The 23,444-nt window shown below is 33.6% G+C and overlaps 1 protein-coding gene across 8 annotated transcripts in view; it reads right to left on the reverse strand.

Annotated features, from left to right (window-relative positions):
- Positions 1-23,444, reverse strand: part of ACC (acetyl-CoA carboxylase) — a 150,980-nt gene that overhangs the window by 24,012 nt on the left and 103,524 nt on the right. For all 8 annotated transcript variants that reach the window (XM_085956808.1, XM_085956807.1, XM_085956809.1 and 5 more), the window contains 17 exons: positions 23,120-23,240; positions 17,831-17,938; positions 16,557-16,697; positions 16,174-16,354; positions 12,235-12,342; positions 10,763-10,857; positions 10,514-10,607; positions 8,146-8,261; positions 7,441-7,611; positions 6,738-6,900; positions 5,723-5,885; positions 5,489-5,633; positions 4,157-4,266; positions 3,207-3,373; positions 2,059-2,270; positions 1,045-1,150; positions 703-846 (listed from right to left, as the gene is read on the reverse strand). In XM_085956808.1, the coding sequence (XP_085812934.1) occupies positions 703-846; positions 1,045-1,150; positions 2,059-2,270; positions 3,207-3,373; positions 4,157-4,266; positions 5,489-5,633; positions 5,723-5,885; positions 6,738-6,900; positions 7,441-7,611; positions 8,146-8,261; positions 10,514-10,607; positions 10,763-10,857; positions 12,235-12,342; positions 16,174-16,354; positions 16,557-16,697; positions 17,831-17,938; positions 23,120-23,240 (2,345 nt within the window). The remainder of the gene's footprint in view (positions 1-702; positions 847-1,044; positions 1,151-2,058; positions 2,271-3,206; positions 3,374-4,156; positions 4,267-5,488; positions 5,634-5,722; positions 5,886-6,737; positions 6,901-7,440; positions 7,612-8,145; positions 8,262-10,513; positions 10,608-10,762; positions 10,858-12,234; positions 12,343-16,173; positions 16,355-16,556; positions 16,698-17,830; positions 17,939-23,119; positions 23,241-23,444) is intronic.

Below are 23,444 nucleotides of genomic sequence, written 5' to 3' on the forward strand. Positions count from 1 at the left end.
GCATTCCGTTTTTTTACAATGAGTCACTACTGTCCGCTTCGTTTCATATATGCCATAAGTCTGAGTCTTCACCCAATCGTAGTAGTGAAACACATGTTTTCAAGCGTGCTTTTGCATATATTTTATGTAAACATATGCAATCTCTACTTTCCAAAGAAGACTGATATTTATAAACATTTTTAGAATAGCCATAGCAATATTTAGCAAGTTCACTTCTCATTTGACGTACCTACGCCGACGTTGCAAACTAGATTGTCCACCTCTGACCCATAGATTAAAGATGTAAAATGTGCCAATTAAAACAATCCAATAAATAAGAAAATAAAATCATCCGCCATATCGAACGGTGGCAACGATTAGATGAAAAAATATAATGCTGAGATCTACAGCGACTGCAATGACCGAGTCATGTGCATGTATGGAACAAACAGACAAGTCTGGCAAAGTAATAAAAAATTGCTCGGTAGATGGAGCTAACGATTGACTGCCGTATTCATATGCTTGAGGTAACAAATTGACAGATGGACAGAGTTGCTGGAAAAGGCCAGAACGCAGCCCAGATTGTGGCTCCAGGCAATCAAAACAAAAACCATATTCTTATTCTATCCCTTTAAAAAAAAATTACAGACAAATACAGAAATCAGCTGTCATGTTTTGTCTTTTCATAAATTTGGAACATTTTTTTTTTTTGCAGACACTCACCGGTCAGTGTGTTCTCCAGGATAGTTCTGTACTTGTTGTGCATGTGGTTTAACTTCTCGGGAGCCTGCGGACTGGAGATATCTAACTGAGGGAACTGGCCCTTGTACGGCTGTGCTTTCGTCACCAAAGTCGCATCATCCAATTCTGAAAACACAAAACAATTTTGGTGTGAAATTTGAAGATATTAAAAATGATATCATCATACATGGTAAAAAGTACAAGTAAAAACTGTTACATTTCAAACAAAAAATATCATTGGCTAGTGTTTATTCTTACTCCAGTGTCTGTTAATTTTACTAAACGGTATATAAATCATTTTGCAGTGTGGAAAAGTATGCTTACCGAGATGGGCAATGATGGATCCTCCATCCAGGATAGCTCCGGTCCTCTTTGTGAAGAATATTTGACCAGATTCTTGTGCCGACAGAGTCATCACCATTTTCATTACCTGGAAATTAGCAAAAATAATTTACCATCAAAAAATCATGAAACGAAACCTAGTTGTAGTCGGGAAATCATCCAAAATCTTCTACAACAACCAAATTGACTACCGTCAAATGCATAATATGATAGGTTTCTTAAATCTTCATTTAAAAAAAAAATTAATTATCAGTACTTTTTTCATTATTTTCGTGCAGGGAGACATATTCAGTGGAACACTTTCTTTTTCGAGTGCAAGCATAGACTTTTTCAGTCATGTTTTTTTAACTTAATTATTCCAATCGGAATTAAACACATTAAAAAAATGCATCTGATTAACGCCCGTCATCTACGCTCCACAAGATTATAAATATACGCAGCACTGTGTCCAAAACAGCTGATGTTCCACATATGGTTTGTATCACTATGTACGGAATATCAGTTATAAACCAGTTTCAATTTTAACCACCAACTAGTCTAATCACAGTCGAATAGTTCTGGAGCCGGAAACCTGAAGTTATAAGGTGATGTGAAACACAAACTGGCTTACATCAAAGTTGTAACCTGCAATGTCTTCACTATCCCTCCCTACACACACTACAGACTACAAGTCTTTAGTTCCCTCTGCCAAATCCTAAATTTTATATCAGTTAGTGTACGGCCTGAGTGGACAGCGTTCGGCGGGGTGTAAGCGGCATGCGCAACTCTAATGTATACTGGTAGGGGCTGATTGACTCGGCTCCGACACTGGGAAAAATGTCAGTAGACTGACGAATCCCAAATGCAAAATGTTTTACTAATATAGCGTTGTTGTGTATGAATATGTTTTTAGCCGATAGAGCTGAAAAAATCCTAGGTCAGTCTTAAACCACCAATACTGGTCACTGTAAAAAAAAACATTGGAAAATAATAAGAGTATGAGAATTTCCAGCTAACCTCAATCTCGGCATAAGACTGCCCCTTGTTGACATGTCCGCCATCTTCGATGAGTAAGTTGATGAGCTTGCCGGCGGAAGGGCTGCGCAGAAATGACGGATCATTCTCTTTCTCGAAGATGCATGTTTGATTTCCAATCACGATACGGTACCGGTCCACCTCCTCCTTCATGTACGTTGTGAACGATGAGCCATCCACAGACAATAGCATACCTGGGTTATGCAACAAAACATTCCAATTAATAGTTGTAAATTCAAAAAAAAAGTATAACTCATAAATATACTAAAATAGTATTTTTAAGATTGAAAAATTATTGTCAGTATTAATGAAATTAAATCAGGTGTTGATTTTAATGGAAAATAAGCTAAGCTACAGTAAAAACACACTGATAAAAAATTTGAAATCAAATATTTCGAATTGAGATTTACAACATTAAAAATTGATAAAACTAACGATGTTTCAGTATGACATAAGTTCTATTTTCTATGAAAAAAAATATCACCAAGCTGCACTATACTGCAATATATTATGAAAATTAGAGGTCACCATCTCAATACCAGAAGAAATTTACTTTAATATCATTTTAATTTAATAACATGTTTTTTTAACTTTTTTTAATTGACATTCAATTCTAAACATTTGGGTATTATAAATCTAATTATAAATTGTACATACCTATACGACAACAAAACATGAAAACCTGACAAAAATTGCAAGGTTGAAAGGGTTTTAAACCAACATAGAAATCACAAATTACAAATTTCAAATTATGTAGAAAGAATATCATATGAAAAATTCGAATTACAGGAAATTTCTAATGAAACATGTATTAAGAGACCATTAGAATGGTGAAAATAACAAATAATAATATTTTTTCAGGTATCGATTGATTATTTCATTCAAAATAAAGAAATGATTAGGTGCAGTTTTCAAATGTTTCCTTGTATTTTGTTGTTATATAAATTTAATAAGAGAACCACCATAGTATCTATAATGAGACCAAATATCATAGTCACTCTAAAAAACAAACATTGTCACACAAACCACACCTGTCAGTCACGCAAATCGTGTTAATTTGGGCATCTCATATTTGTATGAAGTAATACAGCTATTTTAATATGGCATTGAATCAATAAACATTGTATAACCTCCATCAGTGAGCCGATGAAATTCAACTTCCTTGAATGATCCATTGAGCACGAGAAAATAAGAGTTGGGGCCGCTCTTGGTGGCCTGCACTTTGTATTTGTGACCTCCGTTGATTAACTCCACATCGTGAACATTATTCAATGTGTTGGAGCCCTGGATTTGACCTCTGTTGGATTAAAATAGTAAACATTTTAAATATTTAATTTTAAAATGAACATATTAAATGAATTTAGAACACATACATAAGCAAATTTTTACGAGCAGGTACCTGATGTTTTACTCCTATCATTACAACATTAAATAATTTCACACCATACAGGAGATATATTATATTCTCAGCATGACATTGTAAATATCTTAACCCTTCACTGCATGATTTTTTTTTTTGAAAAATTTTATTTTTTCTTGGTGTCAAAATGCCTTGTGAATGAAGGAAAAATAATAAAAAAAAAATTCCGAAAATTCCATTAAATTTTGTATGTTACTGCGTGGTGTCGCAGATTTACGACATTAGGAAATCTTACATTTCAGTATGACAAAATACAAAACCAAATGATAACAATTATAAAAAACTAATGTACACACCTTATTTGATGTGTAGATAATTTTATTCAGCCAATTTCAATCTTCTGTACATGTTTTTTATTTATGTACAAATGCGGATTTTCGCAAACATACGAATTCGTCAATTCGTCAAAATACGTCAAAGCAGAAATGCAGAGACTATAATGCAGAAATGCTTTATTTATTGAAATGTCCAAACAAAATCGGTAAAGTAGGATGTTTATGGTAAAACAGTTTTCTAGGCATCAAAAAAGGATATTATTTGATAATTTACACAGATGGCATTGGCTATATCGAAATAGTTTGAAATGTCGCAAATTTGCGACACTATGCAGTAAAGGGTTAAAGCAGTATCTCAATAAGAAAGTATTCGTTCGACACTCACTTTTCAAGCGCAGTCTGAAAGTTCTGGAACCCGGATGAGACCCCTCGATCGGCTATCAAAAGAGCCCCGCAAATCACACCCAGCATCACGTCGGGTTTCTCAGACTGAACCTGCAAAAAATAACACAAAATTCACATTTTACGGGGGGCTATTCAAACACTATTTTGTGTGAGACAAATAAGAATATTTTAATGTTGCAAACCATTATTATTCGATTCATATATTCTACTAGAATGTATTTGAAAATAAAAGATAGACATTCAATGATACAATTAAAACAAATCTAAGATGCCGTGTATACTTCATAAAGAGCACACATTAAGTGACAAAAAATCTTTACAATAATAATATTATGTAAATATCTTTATCTTTCGGTATTGACATCTGAACAAAAAACTACAATAGTCAAATTTGACCTTAAAAATTTACATCTAATACTTTGTTGAATCTGGAGAGACATTGAATATATGTAATATATAGATATTTAACATTGTATTTTAACCACGAGATCGATGATTGTGTGAAGTGTAGCAAAATGGTTTTTTCTTTTGATATTTCATCAATAACTATACTTCGCTGTTTCTCAAATCAGCTCCACACGATACATCAAAGTGATTGATTTGTATACAACCCATACGTGCAAAATCACATTTCAACTACTTTTTTTTCTGTGTCGTCCTCCATTGAAGGTTGGCAACCAAATTGCAATACATCTTCAGTCCTTTCAGATCACCTACGCCTTGGGTATTGAGTCACTTAGAGAGGTTGCATTGCCAAGAAAATTTCCTCTTGCCTATGCCTCTTCTGCTCTCTACCTTTTCCCGCATTATCAGCTGGAGCAAATAATACTTCTCATATAAGAAAATATAGATTAAGTATGCTTAATGGTAGCTAAAAGTTCTCTTGGCTTATTGGCTCGTTTTAAAATGTTATTGGTAACGTGATCAGCACAAGACAGGAAATCCTTATTGTATGCCAATAAAGTGTTCTGGTGTACCGTTTATTTAACGTCCAGGTTTTAATTCCGTAGTCCAGTACAGATATATTTCCACTACAAGCGAAATGTATTATGGAGATATCTTTTGTGACATCACATGTCTGGCAAAAATTAAATTTTTCTTTTTTCACTATGCGTTTTATCCAGAGCAGTGATCAAATAGGTTAGACAAATGATAAACAATAACACGTAGGATTGAAAATGGTGTACTTTACTAATTTTAAACGTAGTAAATGTGTAATCAAAAATTTAGGTAGTATATTTCATGACTTTGTAAAAAAACTCATGACAATAACGAGAAACACAAATTAAAATATAAGCACTTGAATGCTTACCCTTTCTGATATGAGAGCATCTAACCATGATGTATCGATGGTGTTTTCCTGGAAGCTCTGTGTCTCCAAAAGTGTGATGAGATATTCTACAGTCGTCCTGAAATCTCCTCGAATCGAAAGTTCCTTCAAAGCAATCACAAGGTTTCTAGACGGATAAAAAAGAAAAATATTTAAAATAAACCAACTATTCGTATAATATTAATGATGTATTTAGCATCATTCGTTATGACTTACTCTCTTGCTTGTTCTCTGGTCTCTCCCCATGAGAAGCAATGTCCAAACTGGGAGTCGGCAAACTCGTGAAGACCCCCTGACGCTGCCACTGAGAAGTATCCCCAAACGTTCTTAGAAGAGCGGAAGTTCAGCTCTTGAACCGTGCCCGAAGATGGCTTGAAACCTATCAAAGAACAAAAATAGAAAAATACATTACGATCACGCAAACTCAAACTAGGATCATGGGATAAAACTGTAAAATCACGTTAATTCTCACAATCCAATGTTACTAACTGCATTTTCTGCCACCATAAATCGTCCTTGGAAATTTGAAGACTCAAATGAGAAACTCTTGATCAAGTCTTATTATCAGAGAAGATATATAAATACTTTACAAACTCATATTTTCTTGACCAACCATACTTCTTTACTGTACCAAAGATATTGAATAAAACCTATTTGATGATAAGATATGGAGCCTAAAAATAATTATGAAAATTAAGCAAAACACATTACGTAACTCCATAATACCCAATATCACCGTTTCGTCATATTTTCGAGACAACACCAATGTGTTAAAGATAGATGTATTCTGTGTACAAAACGGTTATCTGGAGTTATCTAAAAGACAAATCTTTGAGTTGGTACCCCTGTCTCACCATTCGTTCGATCTCATGGTGCTTCTGGCAAGGTAGTTCATTATCTTGGCTGCCAGAACTGCCGGTTAAAGTTTCATATTTAATATTTCATACTAAACCATTTTTATCACGATTTTTCATGATTTTGTAGTTAAAGTTATGTTAGAATAGACCTGCTGGTCGAGTAAGGGTTAGAAAGATTTGTAGTTGAGAGAAAACACAGAAAGCTTCATCTGGCAGAAGGGTTTCTTCAATCTATATTTTATATGTACACACCTTCAAAGTAACTAAAACTAACTAAAATACTAATAAATGAAGGATAAAGGCATTGAGGCAAAAAAAGTTTGGGAAACTTTTAGATAATGTTGGGCATTCGTAATACAAAAAAATAAGCGTACCTTCATCGGGATTTTCAGATGTAATCCTAGCGGCTATGACATGCCCCCACGGCTGCGGTTTTTGTTTTGGTTCATCAAAATCTATCTCGGTCATGCCCCATGGGGACTCTCCGTAAAGCAGCCGGATGTCTTTTATGTGGTAGAGAGGCAGACCCATTGCTATCTGAAAATTATATTAATCTTCGACTTTAATTACATAGAAAATTGATACAGTCCTCTTAAAATACCGATATTTCGATAATGGATGATTAGGAGATAGAAGGCTATAAATTTTTTGACATAAAATGCTCATTGCTCTTCAAATACATTAATCAGGTGAAGTAAAATATAATTAAATTATATATTACATATGTAATTAATATAAAACACTACATAGTACTAAATTCACATAACAGAATGTAAAGTTTGTACAAATAGTCCTGAATTATCGAGTATGTTTGACATTCGGCAATTTTCGTAACTTGCAGACAGTGGGGTAATCGGGTCATAAATTGAAAGAGGGCAATAAAATACACTTTCGCACCCCACTTACTTGACAACTCAAAACAAAAAATATCAAAAGAAATTTGGGGTAACATAATAATATGTTAATTCACATGATGTAATAATGGTTGGGCATGGTTTTGTCTGCTTAAAATGACATTGTCATTGACAAATCTATCTTGTAGTCCAATGGCGCATATTTATTATGATGATGAAATACCTGAAGTTGCGCAGCTGGCAGATTGACATCGGCAACCATCTCCGTGCAAGGATGCTCCACTTGAAGCCTGGGATTCAGCTCCAAGAAGAAGTATGACCCCGACGGATCGTACAGATATTCCACTGTACCGGCCGATACGTATCCCACCATTTTTGCTAACCTAACTGCGGCCTGAAACACATATTTTATTAAAATACAATTTATACTGAAAGCAGAACAAATTTAAACAAATTATAAATAGAGAAAGCGTTATCAACGTATTATGTTGCATCAATTGATGACAAATCCTAGGTGTGGTAGAATTGGTAGCCATAGAAAAATATTTTGTACGTTTACACATTGACTTTAGCAGCCTGTTTAGATGTTTCATTATTATGTACATCCATATGACATAAGTATGAACACAATTTTTCTATGATTGTTCATCCAAATACATATTGTAAATAGTGATGATTCAGTGTATTTGCCTGCATGTAAATGTACAATTTCACTATAAAATGATTTTTTGGTTTCCGTACAAATTGACCATGTTTTGTGTTCAAAATTGTATTGAAGTGCTAGCAATTTTTGAGAGATGCTGGCAATAATAGTGTGAAGTTTGGTACAAATGAATGTGTGTCTACTAGAGTAGGTTATCTTCAACGTATTCAGTTATATTTTGAATGTGTATAATTATAGTATTACTAAATTATATGATTTGCATACCCGTTCCATTTCTCCGAATATTTCTGGATTGGCGATAGCTGCCGGAGCCTCTTCAATAATTTTTTGGTGACGGCGCTGAATTGAACAATCTCTGCCAAACAGAGAAATGGCGTTGCCTGCAAAAATAATTCTAATGAAATTCGATGTTGTGCATGAATATGAATGCAAATGTGGTTCACAGTTTAACCTGCAACGTTGCAATATCATGGTTGGCAGCAGTGGCAGCTGTTCTAGCACCAAAGAAGTGCACTTTACTCCTCACAATTTTTTGAAAGAAGACTAAATACGTGATATTGGTATCCGAGTCGCTGGCTATTTAAAAACACAGCCAAAAGCACGTTCTTCAATAACTCAATTTTTGAGTAGGTACCAAAAATTTTAAATTACGCCACTCAAAGTGAAATCATTTCGTAATTGAACTAAGAAATCATTCCTCTTGCATTCTTGTGCTCAGTTTATTGTGTATGAATATATCACACTAAATGGAGAATACTAGTTTTGAGTAATTTGACTTTGAAGTTGTTAAAATGTTTGAAATAATGGTCTATAATGTGAGTTTATTAAGTAATCGTAAAAAGGATGACTTTAACCCTTTACTGCATAGTGTCGCAAATTTGCGACATTTCAAACTATTTCGATATAGCCAATGCCATCTGTGTAAATTATCAAATACTATCCTTTTTCGATGCCTAGAAAACTGTTTTACCATAAACATCCTACTTTACCGATTTTGTTTGGACATTTCAAGAAATAAAGCATTTCTGCATTATAGTCCCTGCATTTCTGGTTTGACAGTTGACGAATTAGTATGTACGTAAAAATCCGTATTTGTAAATAAATAAAAAAAAATATACAGAAGATTGAAATTGGTTGAATAAAAATATCTACACATCAAATAAGGTGTGTACATTAGTTTTTTATAATTGTTTTCATTTGGTTTTGTATTTTGTCATACTAAAATGTAAGATTTCCAAATGTCGTAAATCTGCGACACCACGCAGTAACATACAAAATTTAATGAAATTTTCGAAAAATATTTTTTTCATTATTTTTCCTTCATTCACAAGGCATTTTAACACCAATAAAAAATAAAAATTTTCAAAAAAAAAAAATCATGCAGTAAAGGGTTAAAATAAAGACTGTTTATTTATTAGGAAGGTTTCCAGCCGGTAAAGTTTGAAATAAGGAACATTTTGGTATAACTAACTCAATATGTCATCTTTTCGAATTAGTGTCTTCTGCCAGAACAGTGACGATATTATATTCTATTTCAGTTCTAGATTTTTTCCCTAGTTAAAAATAATAATGCATAATTTTCTATGTTCATGTGATTCAAATTTGTTGTCTGTAACATAATATTGAACTGAACTGTTATAAGAAGTGCTAGAGTATGTGTCTTACTAGACTACTGGTGTTATCACTCACTCAACGTAATGTTAACTATATGCCAGTAATAAATGTGATTAACATGCCATAAGAAGTGCTAGAGTATGTGTCTTACTAGACTACTGGTGTTATCACTCACTCAACGTAATGTTAACTATATGCCAGTAATAAATGTGATTAACATGCCATAAGAAGTGCTAGAGTATGTGTCTTACTAGACTACTGGTGTTATCACTCACTCAACGTAATGTTAACTATATGCCAGTAATAAATGTGATTAACATGCCATAAGAAGTGCTAGAGTATGTGTCTTACTAGACTACTGGTGTTATCACTCACTCAACGTAATGTTAACTATATGCCAGTAATAAATGTGATTAACATGCCATAAGAAGTGCTAGAGTATGTGTCTTACTAGACTACTGGTGTTATCACTCACTCAACGTAATGTTAACTATATGCCAGTAATAAATGTGATTAACATGCCATAAGAAGTGCTAGAGTATGTGTCTTACTAGACTACTGGTGTTATCACTCACTCAACGTAATGTTAACTATATGCCAGTAATAAATGTGATTAACATGCCGAACACTGGCTCATTTTCTGCTCACAACGTTTTTATATGTTATATTTCGATTTTTAATTATTGATGCAACTATTGAAAACTGTTGAAACGGTAAATACCATTAATTATCACATAGGAATCATTCGATCACTAAATTAATATTAATAGCACCATCATCTCATGCCACTCTCGATTCACTGCTGGATGACAGCCTATCCTTGCTGTTTCCACTCTTCACGGTACTCATTGGTTGCCACATACTTCTGCCGCTAAACCTGAATATCTCATCAATCTACCAGGCTCCTAGTCGCCTCTTTGGTTTTGATAAATATTGTAAAAGGTACAATTAAAACTGATAGAATGGTCTTTCAAACGAATGTTTAATATAACAGTTTTTATAAAGGTCATATAAATACCATATTGATCAGCCAATAGTTGTACTTCTAAATGCCTCGCACACTTTGCTAATTTCATTACAAAAATCGGAGAGCCTGGAACTTCAGCTTGCACCTAAAACAGAAAATATCTATGAGAAGAATGCGAAACAAGAGTAAAGTAATGTCATCATAGAGTTGATAATTAACTTCTAGTCATTCGATGGATCTGCAATAGAGGTTCACATTATATGATATGATTAATTAGGATCAATACATTACATAGCTAACCTGTCTAAAAAGATTGGGAAAATCATCAGGATTGTCGACTTTCCTTATACCCTTTCCACCGCCACCTTCAGATGCCTTGATCATCACTGGAAATCCTGTAAATAGATGTCAACGAAACACTGTTACATTGCTGCAGACTTCAAAGACTATCCTCATACAGTGCCAATGTGGTGCAATAACAAAACTTTTTTTGCAGAAATAGAACCTACAAAAGGGTTAAGGCTATACCTCAGTTGAGGCATGGTCTAAAAAGATCATGGATAGGCGATATGCGGATTGTGCAAATGACGCGTGCCGAACGAAATATAATTTGTCATATAAATCCAACATGCGTCCATTTAATGTTCTGTTTATTGTTCTATTAGTAAAAATAATAATATATTCATTGACATGCTTTCTTTTTCAAGTAAATGGGTAACATTTTTTAGTCATCTTTACACGATTAAAGAATTAATCCCGTCGCCATCATGAAACAAATTGACATGTTCACAGCTCGACTTTCGCTCTCTGATTGCCAGCGAGTCCAAAATTTCATCGCACCTATAGTTCAAAATTATTTGTCTTTTCACTGAAGTACCATCTTAATTTTTTGACATCTATGATCAGAATAGAATCATTGTAAATATTTTTTCATTCATATTACATAGTTAACGTATTACCATTTTTTTTTCAATATGAAACAATCATCATTTTCGACAAACAGTTTACTATATTGCATTCGAAGTATAAGCAATAACTAGCACTACAATCGAAATTCCCAGTTTCGTGCTGAGGCCTGACTAAAAAGTGTCAAATACATTATCATCACGTGATGTACTGTCACAGTAAGCTGCTGCTATGGGAAAAAAGTGTATGTCATTTTTCTTTGTATTTAAAATGTTATCAATCTGATGCTCCCATCCCGTAACACATTTTGAACCTAAACAAACATTGTCAGTTAGAAAAATATGCCAAAATGGCCAGAACAATGAGGTCAACTCATGCAAATCGCATTACTGCAACTGCACAAGTTTCTATTTTCACACGTGAAAATCGTGTGATCTTTGTTTATAGTTGTTTTCTCTGTGGATTTTCTATTAAACTATTGTCTATGTCTGGTGTTTACATCTATTATCTATGGTCTGCTGGTAGGGTTCTGTTCAAAATATTATCTATGGATGCAATATCGCAAGTAATTTTAACGGATGCACACATAGAAACTGTTAAAAGTTTATTGAAATTAGCATGAATAATGAATAATATTCAAAATACTAATACATTAGAGTTGGCACTCTCCATCATTGAATTTATAGAGATAGTGATCATTCAAAATATTCTGCGAAATGACGAAACCTTAGACTGAATTTGTCACCGTGTCAGCATGTGACATGATCATAATGTAATTGCAGCATAAAGGGCCTAGACTGCCTCTAACATCATTCTCCGTGCGGTATTATTGCCAGTGTCAAAAAATAAAACCGGTGTATCCTTGCCTATTTTATGAGCTGCCTGCAGTCCTTGTTCCGGTGTGTTGATGCATCCTCTTGAGAAGAGATCTGATGAGATTTTTATTTTCTTATTGCTGTACTGTGCTTTCAATTCTGGAATCACATTGAAATAAAACAAAGTATTATTAGCATGGAGTAATAATTGATTATTATATCATAATGGCAATCAAATTAGTATATACCACTGCAAAATTATGTGACTCCAATTGAAAGTGATATTTCGTAATATACAATGTAGCAAGATAATTCTCCTCGTGGACACTAGATGGCATGTCAGTGACACCTTCCCAATTATATAAGTAAAGTAAAAAATAAACATAACAGAAAATGTTGCTAAAGAGAGCCCGTAAAATGTGCAACAACAGTATGTACTAGATATAATAAATTATTCCCTGATGAAAGTACTAATACAAAAAAAGTTTCCATACAACACACGTTATACATATTGGGACTAAACTAACTGTCTTAAATGAAGAAATAAGTTAGATAAAGCTTTTCAAATGTACCTATTGAAAATACATCATCGACATGGTTAATGGTTGTTGATACTTTACTCATTGCATACATAGTATAATATGAAAAAGCTCAGGTTACAATAATAAAAATAATAATATAATAAAAATTGGTTAAAACTTTTGTACTCTTTCACTTGAACGGTTATATCCAATCCGGCTTTTGGCTTATAGCATCTTCAGGTACTATGCACATTCACTTGACCGATTTGACTGTATGACAATGGGTCCTGAAATCCCGGTGGGTTTGTCATTTTGTCCGAATTTATAATGTTATAGTACGTATATTCTATTATATTTTTTTAACTGAGAGTATAATTATATATTTTTCTAACTTTATATTACAACGTATTACATAAACTGTGAGCATTTTACAACGTTTTTATTAGGTCATATTCTTATTTGTCCGGTGGTTGTTTATCCGGTACAAATCTTGCAATCGATTTTTAACTAACTTCCCGACTAGCTAGACATTTGAAACTTTTAGAATATATCAGAACACGATGCCAATGCATTTTTTTAATACTTTTAACCATCTTTAAGTAGAATTGAATTCATTTTCAGTTAATTCTGTTTTGTATGAAAAGTTATTTCGGAAGAAATCCGTAATCCAATTCACAATTAATTTTGGCAGGGGGTCTGGGGTCCTAGCAACTGAATTATTAATATATACGTGCGTTACTATGGAAATCAATATGAGTGTCAAAATGACATTTCAGTATTATTTCTATCAAATACAAATTTTTTTTTATCGTTTAAGCTAGTCAAGTCAAGTTTATATGATTCAACAGAAAATTTAAAAACGTAGTATATAAAAAGTTCTTTTTATCTTGTAATTATTTGTTATTATTATTTGAGTCATCGGACAGTGCAATGATGCTGAAAAATTTTGTTTGGTCTTTGACATATTATTTATTTTGATATATCCTATTTTCAATAATTAAACCCTAAGATGTCAAAAATAAAGTGCACATTTACTGATGCTTTAATTAAAGAAAGAATACGCCTTTTTGAAATGGTTTGTAAACAAGTTGATTGGGTAAAATGTGAACAATGAATAACTCTTTTGAGTTATCAGTGTCTTATTTCAAAGGGTATTTTCAATATAAAAGACCATTTTTGATGTCTATCTATATACGAGGGTGGGTCAATAAGTCCTTAGAAAAGCCGACAGGTGGCGCGAATTGTACTGTAAGCGGTTTGTTTTCATGCAGCGGCACTACCGATTCAGTATGCTGCGAAGTTTCAATCAGATCGGTCGGGTTGTTGTGTGTTTCTCGTACATTTAAAAAAAAAGTTTGCTTGTGGAAAATGGAAAAATGGAAAATGGAGAAAATTGAGTTTAGAGCTGTTATTAAACATTTTAATATAAAAGGGTTAACAGCAAAGGAAATAAAAATTGAGTTGGATTTAGTTCACGGCATATCTGCTCCTTCACTTGCAACTATTTATAACTGGTTAAATGAATTTAAACGTGGTCATACATCAACAAAGGATGAACCACGCTCAGGACGTCCTGTAGAGGGACTACACCAGAAATGATCAATAAAATCCACGATATGGTGTTAAGTGACCGAAGATTAAAGTTGAGTGAGATAATTGAGGTTACAGGGATCTCAAAAGGTAGCGTCATTTCTATTTTACATGACAAATTGGGCATGAAAAATATTTCTGCAAGATAGGTGCCGCGTTTGCTCACAGTCGACAATAAACGCAATAGGGTGGTGGCCTCTAAAGCCCTGTTGTCGCTCATGCAACGCAATCCGGATGAATTTTTTCGTCGCTTTGTGACTGTAGATGAAACATGGATACACCACTATACTCCCGAGACGAAAGAACAGTCAAAGCAGTGGATTGCGAAGGCAAACCATGTCCAAAGAAGGCGAAAACCGTAAAATCAGCTGGTAAGGTTATGGCTACTGTATTTTGGGATGCACGTGGAATTATTTTCGTTGACTATTTGGAAAAAGGAAAAACAATAACAGGGGATTATTATGCATCTTTATTGGACCAGCTAAAAAACAAAATTGAAGAAAAACGGCCTCATTTAAACAGGAAAAAAATCCTCTTTCATCAGGACAATGCCCGTGTTCACACATGTTTACGATCAATGGCTAAAATTGAAGAATTGAAGTTCGAATTGGTCGACCACCCACCGTATTCGCCAGATTTAGCCCCAGTGACTTTTTCCTTTTCCCAAACTTAAAAAAATGGCTAAGTGGACAACGTTTTTTTTCAAATGAAGAAGTCATCGATCGGACAAATGCTTATTTTGAGGACCTTCCGAAAACTTATTTTTCTGACGGTTTAAAAAAAATTGAGAAACGTCTAACCAAGTGTATTGAGCTCCAAGGAGATTATGTTGAGAAATAAAAAAAAAATACAAAAATAAAAACTGTTTTAATGCTTTTTTCTAAGGAATTATTGACCCACCCTCGTATCATCGGTGTTTTGTAAAAAGAGCGAATCAACCATTTTGGCGAAATTGAGATTATCATGAAAAAACAATATGTACCTCACTAGCTTTGTTGTGTAAAAACGGCGAATTTGTATCTCCACAGAAAAGCACTTAAAAACGATAATCGTAAGGGTGAATATCCACTTAGTATTATGAATAAAAAGCGAATGTGACATATTAGGCCTTTTAAAATTTTATATTATAAAGCCTATTATAAAGACAGTATTCTTTCTAAGCTTTATTATAAACTTGTTAGACATTTATAATCATCCACAGGTAGTTAACAAATAAATGTCAAGAGTTAAAAATCTTCCTCCTGTAAAATTGGTAGCATTTTGGTTAAGTCGCCCTTTTGACAAAACACCGACGATATACACAATGAAAATGCCAAACAGTGAAATGCGGTTTGCTAAAAACGATTCGGTACAAGTCTGTTTCGGCAATTTTCATAGCCGATTTCGACGCAAAATTCTTGAATTCAAGAATGATAACCTAACCTAACAAACAATCCATTATATCGATATCTATTTTCAAAATTTATTTGCCGCTGACTTCCACTAAATAGGCAACCAACAATTCAAATGATTTAAAATTTACTCAATCGTTAGCATTAGGTAATTTTTGATAAAAAAAACAATGACATTCCATTAAACCGACAATGCATTTGCAACCACCTGATTTTTAAAATATGAAAGAACCAAAATATTTTTTTTAGTTAAGTTTTAGTTTTTAAGTTTAGTTGTAAATTCCGTCCACTGCCTTCCACCCGAGAGTTCCAGGGTTCGATTCCCGGTCATGACAAAAACATTTATGTGTTTTTCTCAAAGCCTGGGTGTTTGTGATTGTTCAAAATTACTAACAACCACCTTGTACGAAAAAGCAAGGACATGGTTATTAATAATTCTAAAAAAAAAAAAAAAAAATGAGAGTAATAGATTATTGAATTGGCCTTACCACTTCCACTCCACGGAAGTGTTGGAATGTTAGCAGTCTGCGCCACGATAGAAGAGGCGATCTTGTCACCGAGGGCCCACATGGCCTTCTCGGGGGGACCGATAAACACAATCCCATTCCTGTGCAGCAGCTCCGGAAGCTTGGGATTCTCAGACGCGTGGCCCCAACCTGCCCATACTGCCTGGAAGCGAGGAAATATTTTAACAAGGAATCTTCAGAAAACCCTAAAAAAGGTCTGAGTCAGAGAATTTTATGTTTTTATTAAAAATTAATTTTATTTACTGTTATTTCTTTGTGGTGAGACATGATAGTAATTAAATTACATAAAGTTCTTATTAAATCAAGTAAACTTTATAATAGTATTTCTGTTGCAAGTCTTTTACCTGAACTTGCGTTCTTATCGCAATATCGAGAATGAGCTCAACGTTTGCGTAGTTGTTGTTATTTGAGCCGCCCGGCACAGGAACGTAGTGGTCGGCCATTTTGATGTACTCCGCATTGGCCTTTAGGTCCTCCGGAGTCACCTATAAAGTGTTTACAATTCATTTAAACTATTTTCATTCAAGACGATTAGGATGCAAAACGCGCAATACATAAGGCACTGACTTCTCATTCGAGGCTCCGGGTTGGATCCTCGGTGAGGTTCTATCATCTATGTGATTTTCTCAAAGCCTGGGTATTTAATTTCGACTTCTAATACTTCACTACTAACTGTCATTGGGCCTCATTGCCAATTGGAGTGATAAAAAAAGAAAAGAAAAAAAAAATAATAATATTACTCGAACTTGGTTATTAGGAGGAAGATGGGACCGACTGAATTTACTCGTTATAAGCATTGCTCGTTATATCATTATATACAAATTTTCACGCCACATTCTATTTAAGCATAGAACATAAAAAATCTGAAAACCATCGTAAAAATCCCCGAAACAAGCATAGCATTCATAAACTCCAAAAGAAGTTGTTTATTGTAATGAAGTGCTGAGCCGCAGGCGCTGGTAGGTACCTACTGACTTCACAAAGCTTGGATTTTTTACATGCAATTTCAACCATATGCGTGGATACTTTTTCAATGTTGACGGCGAAAACACCAATTAGGTACTTAGACACTTAACTAGTGTCATGAACGTAATACGATCTCAGCGGCATCCTGTCCAGTTGGATTTTATTGCTTAGGGTCGAAAATGTTGTTTTTAAACAATCGACACATAAACAGTTTTGTTCGGTATACCCGAGAAGTAGCTCGTTATAAAAGTGAATAAATGTATGGAGAAAATCATAAACTAAAATGTCAACGAATGTTTCCTCATTACATCTGAGATCTCACTATTTCCGTGATCGTAATAACCAAGTTTGACTGTATATAACATATTGAAATACATAACTTGTAAAAACCTTAATAAAATATCTATTACAAAAAGAATATGTCCGAATTCTCCTGGGTACAAGGTTATTTTGATAATATTTTTCCTAATAGGTATGTTTGTGAGGTTTTTCCTAGTGATGTATGTTAACATGTCAACAAAATTATGATCTTTACTTTTGAATTTAACACAATTAAGTGTCTTATTGTCACAATCCTTCATCTGGGCGGAAGACGCCCAGTTAATGTTTGAAACTGATTGTGTTTTTATTGTAAATGATTACGAATGCTCACCATAACCACAAATCGGACGGCCCGCTCGTTCTTGAACATCTCGTAGGACCATCTTCGTATTGAGCGCATACATTTTACAGCACCGATTCCGTTGTTGGCAATTAGCACCTGCAAAAAGGAAATAAGTCATTCAAAATAATTACCAATTAGTTTTAATAAATAATGATTTACACTAGAATAACTATTTAGAATCGTGTAATTTGTACCCAATTATTTATAGAGATAAACATAAGTCTACCCAACCAGTGTATTTTAATATGACAAATAACACAAAAACAATTCACCATCTAACTAAAATACTTTAGATAGATACACTCGCTACCAGTGGCGAAGGGTGGAGGTAGGCTGTTAAGATTCAACATAAATAGTGCACACCAAACCTTGTCTTTCATACTTATTTGTTTTCATTGAACTAAGAATATAATTTGACTTTACTATACATTAGTATACAGAGGAGATGGTTAGTTTTTTGAATTCAATTAAACCTTGCCTAAATCAAACCTTAATAGTTTAGGTATGCTATAGATAGGCGATCCAACAAAAAAAGTGCACACTTTTCAGTCATACTTTTTTGTTTTCGTTGAATTAAGAATACATATTACAGATGGTGTTGGTTAGTTTTTTTTTTTAATTCATTAAACCCCTGCCGAACCAAACCATAATCGATAAAAATATTCTTCTAGGTATCTATAGAATATCAAAAATTATGTATGGTGGTTTAATAGCATACTTTTGGATATTTTATGAATAAACAAATATTTTGTTTACTATTCTCTAGAATAGCTTGGATTAGGCAGGGTTTAATTAAATTTTAAAATCAAACAAACACTATCTACACATTGTAGTCTTAGTTCAATGAAAACAAATACGTCTGACTGACAACGTTTAGTGTGCACTATTTATATCGGACAATACACAAGTACATTTAGTTTAGATTTAATACACCAAAAATAAAAATATGAAACATCATAACGATCGCCTAAATTCCTACATTCGTACAATTGAGTCAACCGCATATTAGAGTTCATTCTGCTATTAGACTGCCTTACGATAATGTAGGTATCGACTGACATAATACAATCATTTAAGTATGGCATCTACAGGATACATCATTCCGTACAATATCTGAACAGAAAAATGTGTACAATTTCCAGAAAAGGTTATATACCTACATCTGGCAAAAATCATCCTCATTGCAATGTACGTAGAGTTTTAGTAGTCACAATTATTATGTATTATAATTAACTATTTCTTTTATTCAGCGAATAATTCACAGGATTTTAATAGCGATACCCAAGAGATGCAGATTCGATTCCTGCTGGGTGTCTTACTTTTTTCAAAAAAGATTTTTTCTATTGTCAATATTTTCTCATGAGTGTTTTCAGAATTATATATATTATGTACATATTCATAACAAGTCTCTTTAAAAATATCCCATAAAATTTATTTTTCATTTTTTTTAAATTTAAGTAACAATAAAATAATTGAGTACCTACACAAATTAACGCAGTTTGAAATTGACCCTTAATTACAATATAGGTAAAGTTAATTTTTCCACCACTTTCATCTGTATTTATCAAATCAAATCAAATCAAATTTATTTATTTTACATATTATGAACATAACAAATTACAAATTCAAAGCGTTCATGACATGACATAAAATAAGTGTTAGTGTTAGTTAATAATACAATAAGTAATAAAATAAGAAACAAAATAACAAAAGAAATAAAATAAAGCAACAAAAATAAAAGTAGATGGAAGCACACAGGGTGAAATATCGATAGACCTATCTTAAAAACCTATAAAACAACGTCCACCTAAATTCACCGTCACGTAAGTGGAATATATCAATATCAGAAGCGATTTCATTAAACATGGTTATTGGCCTGCCAATTGGCATCACTAATGGCAAGTTAGTTCTGCACCTTGGGAGAACAAACAACGGATGCCCTCGAATCCTAAGGTAATTATCAGAGACACACAAGCCAACACCACCAAGAATGGCAGAGTTCACATTTACGCCGCGTATAAGTCTGAAAAAATCTGTAGCTAAATAAAGATCCCTTCCAAATTTTAAGCTACAGTATGTAAGCATGCCTAAGAGAAAGTCAGTCGGATAGAGCCACGGATAATATCCATACAGCCGAAAGGAAAGGAGTCTCAAAAATTTCTTTTGGACTCTCTCCACCATAAGGCCGTACTTCAACTGATGCGGGGCCCAAACGATAGACCCACTCTTAAGTCTGCTCCTACTTATCTGTTTATACATTACAAAATAATATTATGACAATGAATGAAAACTGGCTGATTGTTTGAATCAAATCTTAAAGTTATTTAACTGACAGATAATAAAGTCGTTTACGGTAAAAAAAAATGTTTATTGAAGAAACTCTGACAAACTCAATAGTCATTATCTTGGATAGCAATAAAGTATGGTGGAAAACTTTGTTTACTTCAAAGTCAAATGACATTGAAGGGTCAAATACACTTATAAAATAATTATTTATCAACATAGCTTGCCAAAACCACAACATTTGCATTTTACTCAATAAAATGTTGTTGTGATGATTTTGTTATGATATGAAATATCACATTACCCAAAATAAAATATTATAATCTAATGTTTATCACTCTGAATAGGAGATGGGAAATGGGGAAAATGATACAATCTTATCTGAAACGTTTTCTGCCTGATAATAATTATATTATTACAACGTATGCACGTGTGGGTAGGTAGAACATAACTCACTACCTACCTACCATCGCGGATGAAGATAGCTGGGTACAATTTTGATAGCCGCAAGTCATCATCAGTTAATCTAATAATATGAATGAGAGGTTCTAACAGTGGCGAAGGGTGCAGGTAGGCTGTTAATATCTGCCATAAATAGTGCGCACTAAACTTTATCAGTCATACGTATTTGTTTTCATTAAAATAAGACTACAATTTACAGATGGTGTTTGTTAGTTTTTAAAATCAATTAAACCCTACGAAACCAAGCCATAATAGATAATAGTCAAAAAATACTTGTCTATCTATAAAATATCTAAAATTATGCAATTAAATCATACATAACTTTTGATATTATATAGATAGAAAAATATTTTATTACTATCTATTATATTTTCCAAGGAACCAACAATATGTGTAATATGTATTCTTAATCCAACGAAAACAAATCAATATGAATGAAAAAGTGTCAACAACTTTGTTGTGTCGCCCAACATCTATTAAAACCATTATGGTTTGGTTTAGGCTGGGTTTAATTGATTTTTAAAAACTAACCAACACCATCTGTAAAGAATTGTAGTCTTAGTTCAATAAAAACAAATACGCATGACTGACAAAGTTTCATGTGCACTATTTATGGTGGATCTCAACAGCCTACCTCCACCCTTCGCTACCGGGTTCTAACATGACTGTTATAAGACATATATTTCCATAAACCGATTAAGTCGACATATAGTCGAAATCTAACAAAAAATATTTACATATTCTAAATATAATTTCACAAAATATATAATATTCTGAGTACATAAAACTTCTAAAATCTGCCAAAAGCATAAAAAATTTTTACTGCATGGTTATTCCAACATCACTTGTGATAAATATAATATCTCATATCCCAACGGATAATTATCTCAGGATATCAGGATATGAACTGCCTGGCGTGATCTTTTTTAACGCGGGTCGAGATGACTGCGTCAATTGGTTTAGAACAAGATAGAGTACGACAATTAGATATTGATAATTGAAATGCGGCGATTTTGTAAGTTAATACTAATTTCACCGACACTATCATTACAGTCGCTTCCTCAACTCAACACCATAAATTAGAGGTGGGAAAACTGGTCGATTTTGAAGACTAAGTATACTTACTACCAGTATTAAAAAATACTTAGTATCGAAACTTGTTCCAAAATACATACTAGTATTTGAAATATCGGCTATAATAGAATCGTTAAAAATACATGCGCTTTTCGAAAAGTCCCATTTTCGAGACAGGTACAGCTGGAACTATGGCACTAGTCACTCCTGTTTCAGTAGAAAATACTAAAGCATTAAAAGCACTGGTTTCATTTATCTGTAAAGCATTTTCATTTACAGGTAGAGCTATATTTTGCCTGGCGAAGTCAATATGAATAGTTGGGTGCTTGCGCTGTAGAAGTTTCTTCAAATTTGACATTGACTTGCATGAATTCTTTATGTTACAAACATTACAGATGGCATAATTTGTAACTATTTCTTTGGAACGATTCCACACAAAACTTAACCTTTTAGTAGCCATTTTTACACAAATTGTTTATTAAGTATAATATAATTATTATCCATTTATACAATCACGCATACAATTTGAATTCAGTTTATGTTTATAAGTTCCAATTATAACACTAAAAAATCGAGAAACTCGACGTGACAAAACCAGATAAACGCGTAGTCAGTTAGCGTTATCAGAACTCCGCTATGCCGGCTTGCGACTGACGTCAACTCGATGTAAATGTCATACTCAGCTTAAACTAAAACTAATTCCGTAGTATTATACTAAACATACGCGAGTCGCGAAGTCCGAGGCGATGATTTCATACGTAGCAAGACTACGAACTAGCTAGCGGACGGCGAGATCTCATACCATGCGTCAAACTCCTGGACTCGATAAAGTCTCATACTCAACTGAAACTAAAACTCTTAAAAACTAAAACTAAGACGAACTCAAATAGTATACTATAAAACGAACATGTGACCATTTCTGTCCTTCACTATACCAACCTTACAACAGAGGAGAAAGGGAGAACAATGACAGAGTATAATATCACAGCTAGACATACGTGTATCATGATATCTCGCTCGCGCGCATTTAATATCAATAGCGTTGAAAGTCAACCAGCATCATCCGAAACTTAAGTACACAAACTGGTGACAGTATTTCCAACTCACCTCTACCATAAATACACATGCACGAAGCTCCACAGGAGACCACGCAAAGTTGTATAAATATATGCTTCCTAGAGTTGGATTATAAAGGCAAGTGGCAGATAGGAACCAGACACATTTTAAATATGCTAATGATGAAGAGTCTCGTCAATGACCAAACAAACAAACATTACTACATCATCAGCAAACTCCAGATTCGAGACAAACTCTTCTCGGTTTGCCTGCGCCGAACTCTCCAGTTTGGACACATGAAAAAAACTTGTGGTATTTGGTCTGGTCAAAGATCGGAGAATAACAGATATGCCTCCAGGTGAACGGACCAAATTTTTTTAAAGGTTAGAATAAAATACATACCTTATTAATAATTTTGGTCCCTTTGAAGCGTCTAACGAATTCCTCAGGTGTGGCAACGGTGAAATCTTTTTCTTGCAGTCGATGGTTGTGCATCAAAACCGTGCCTTGTGACATAGACGGCCTGAAAATAAACAAAAACAAGCGTTTAAAACAAGGTTTCTTAACTTTTTTGAGCCACGATGCAGATGAGGGTAATAGTTCTGGTTTTGTGACTCAAGAAAAGATTAATAAAACAACACATCATACTGGTGACAATATAATAAATTTTACATTTTAATAATTATTATTTATATACAGTCGAACTCAGTTATTACGATCTCGGGCA

This window comes from Rhyacophila brunnea, unplaced genomic scaffold (genome assembly GCF_057557595.1).
Source record: "Rhyacophila brunnea isolate RB1 unplaced genomic scaffold, BYU_Rbru_1.0 scaffold_6, whole genome shotgun sequence".
Lineage (NCBI taxonomy): Eukaryota > Metazoa > Arthropoda > Insecta > Trichoptera > Rhyacophilidae > Rhyacophila > Rhyacophila brunnea.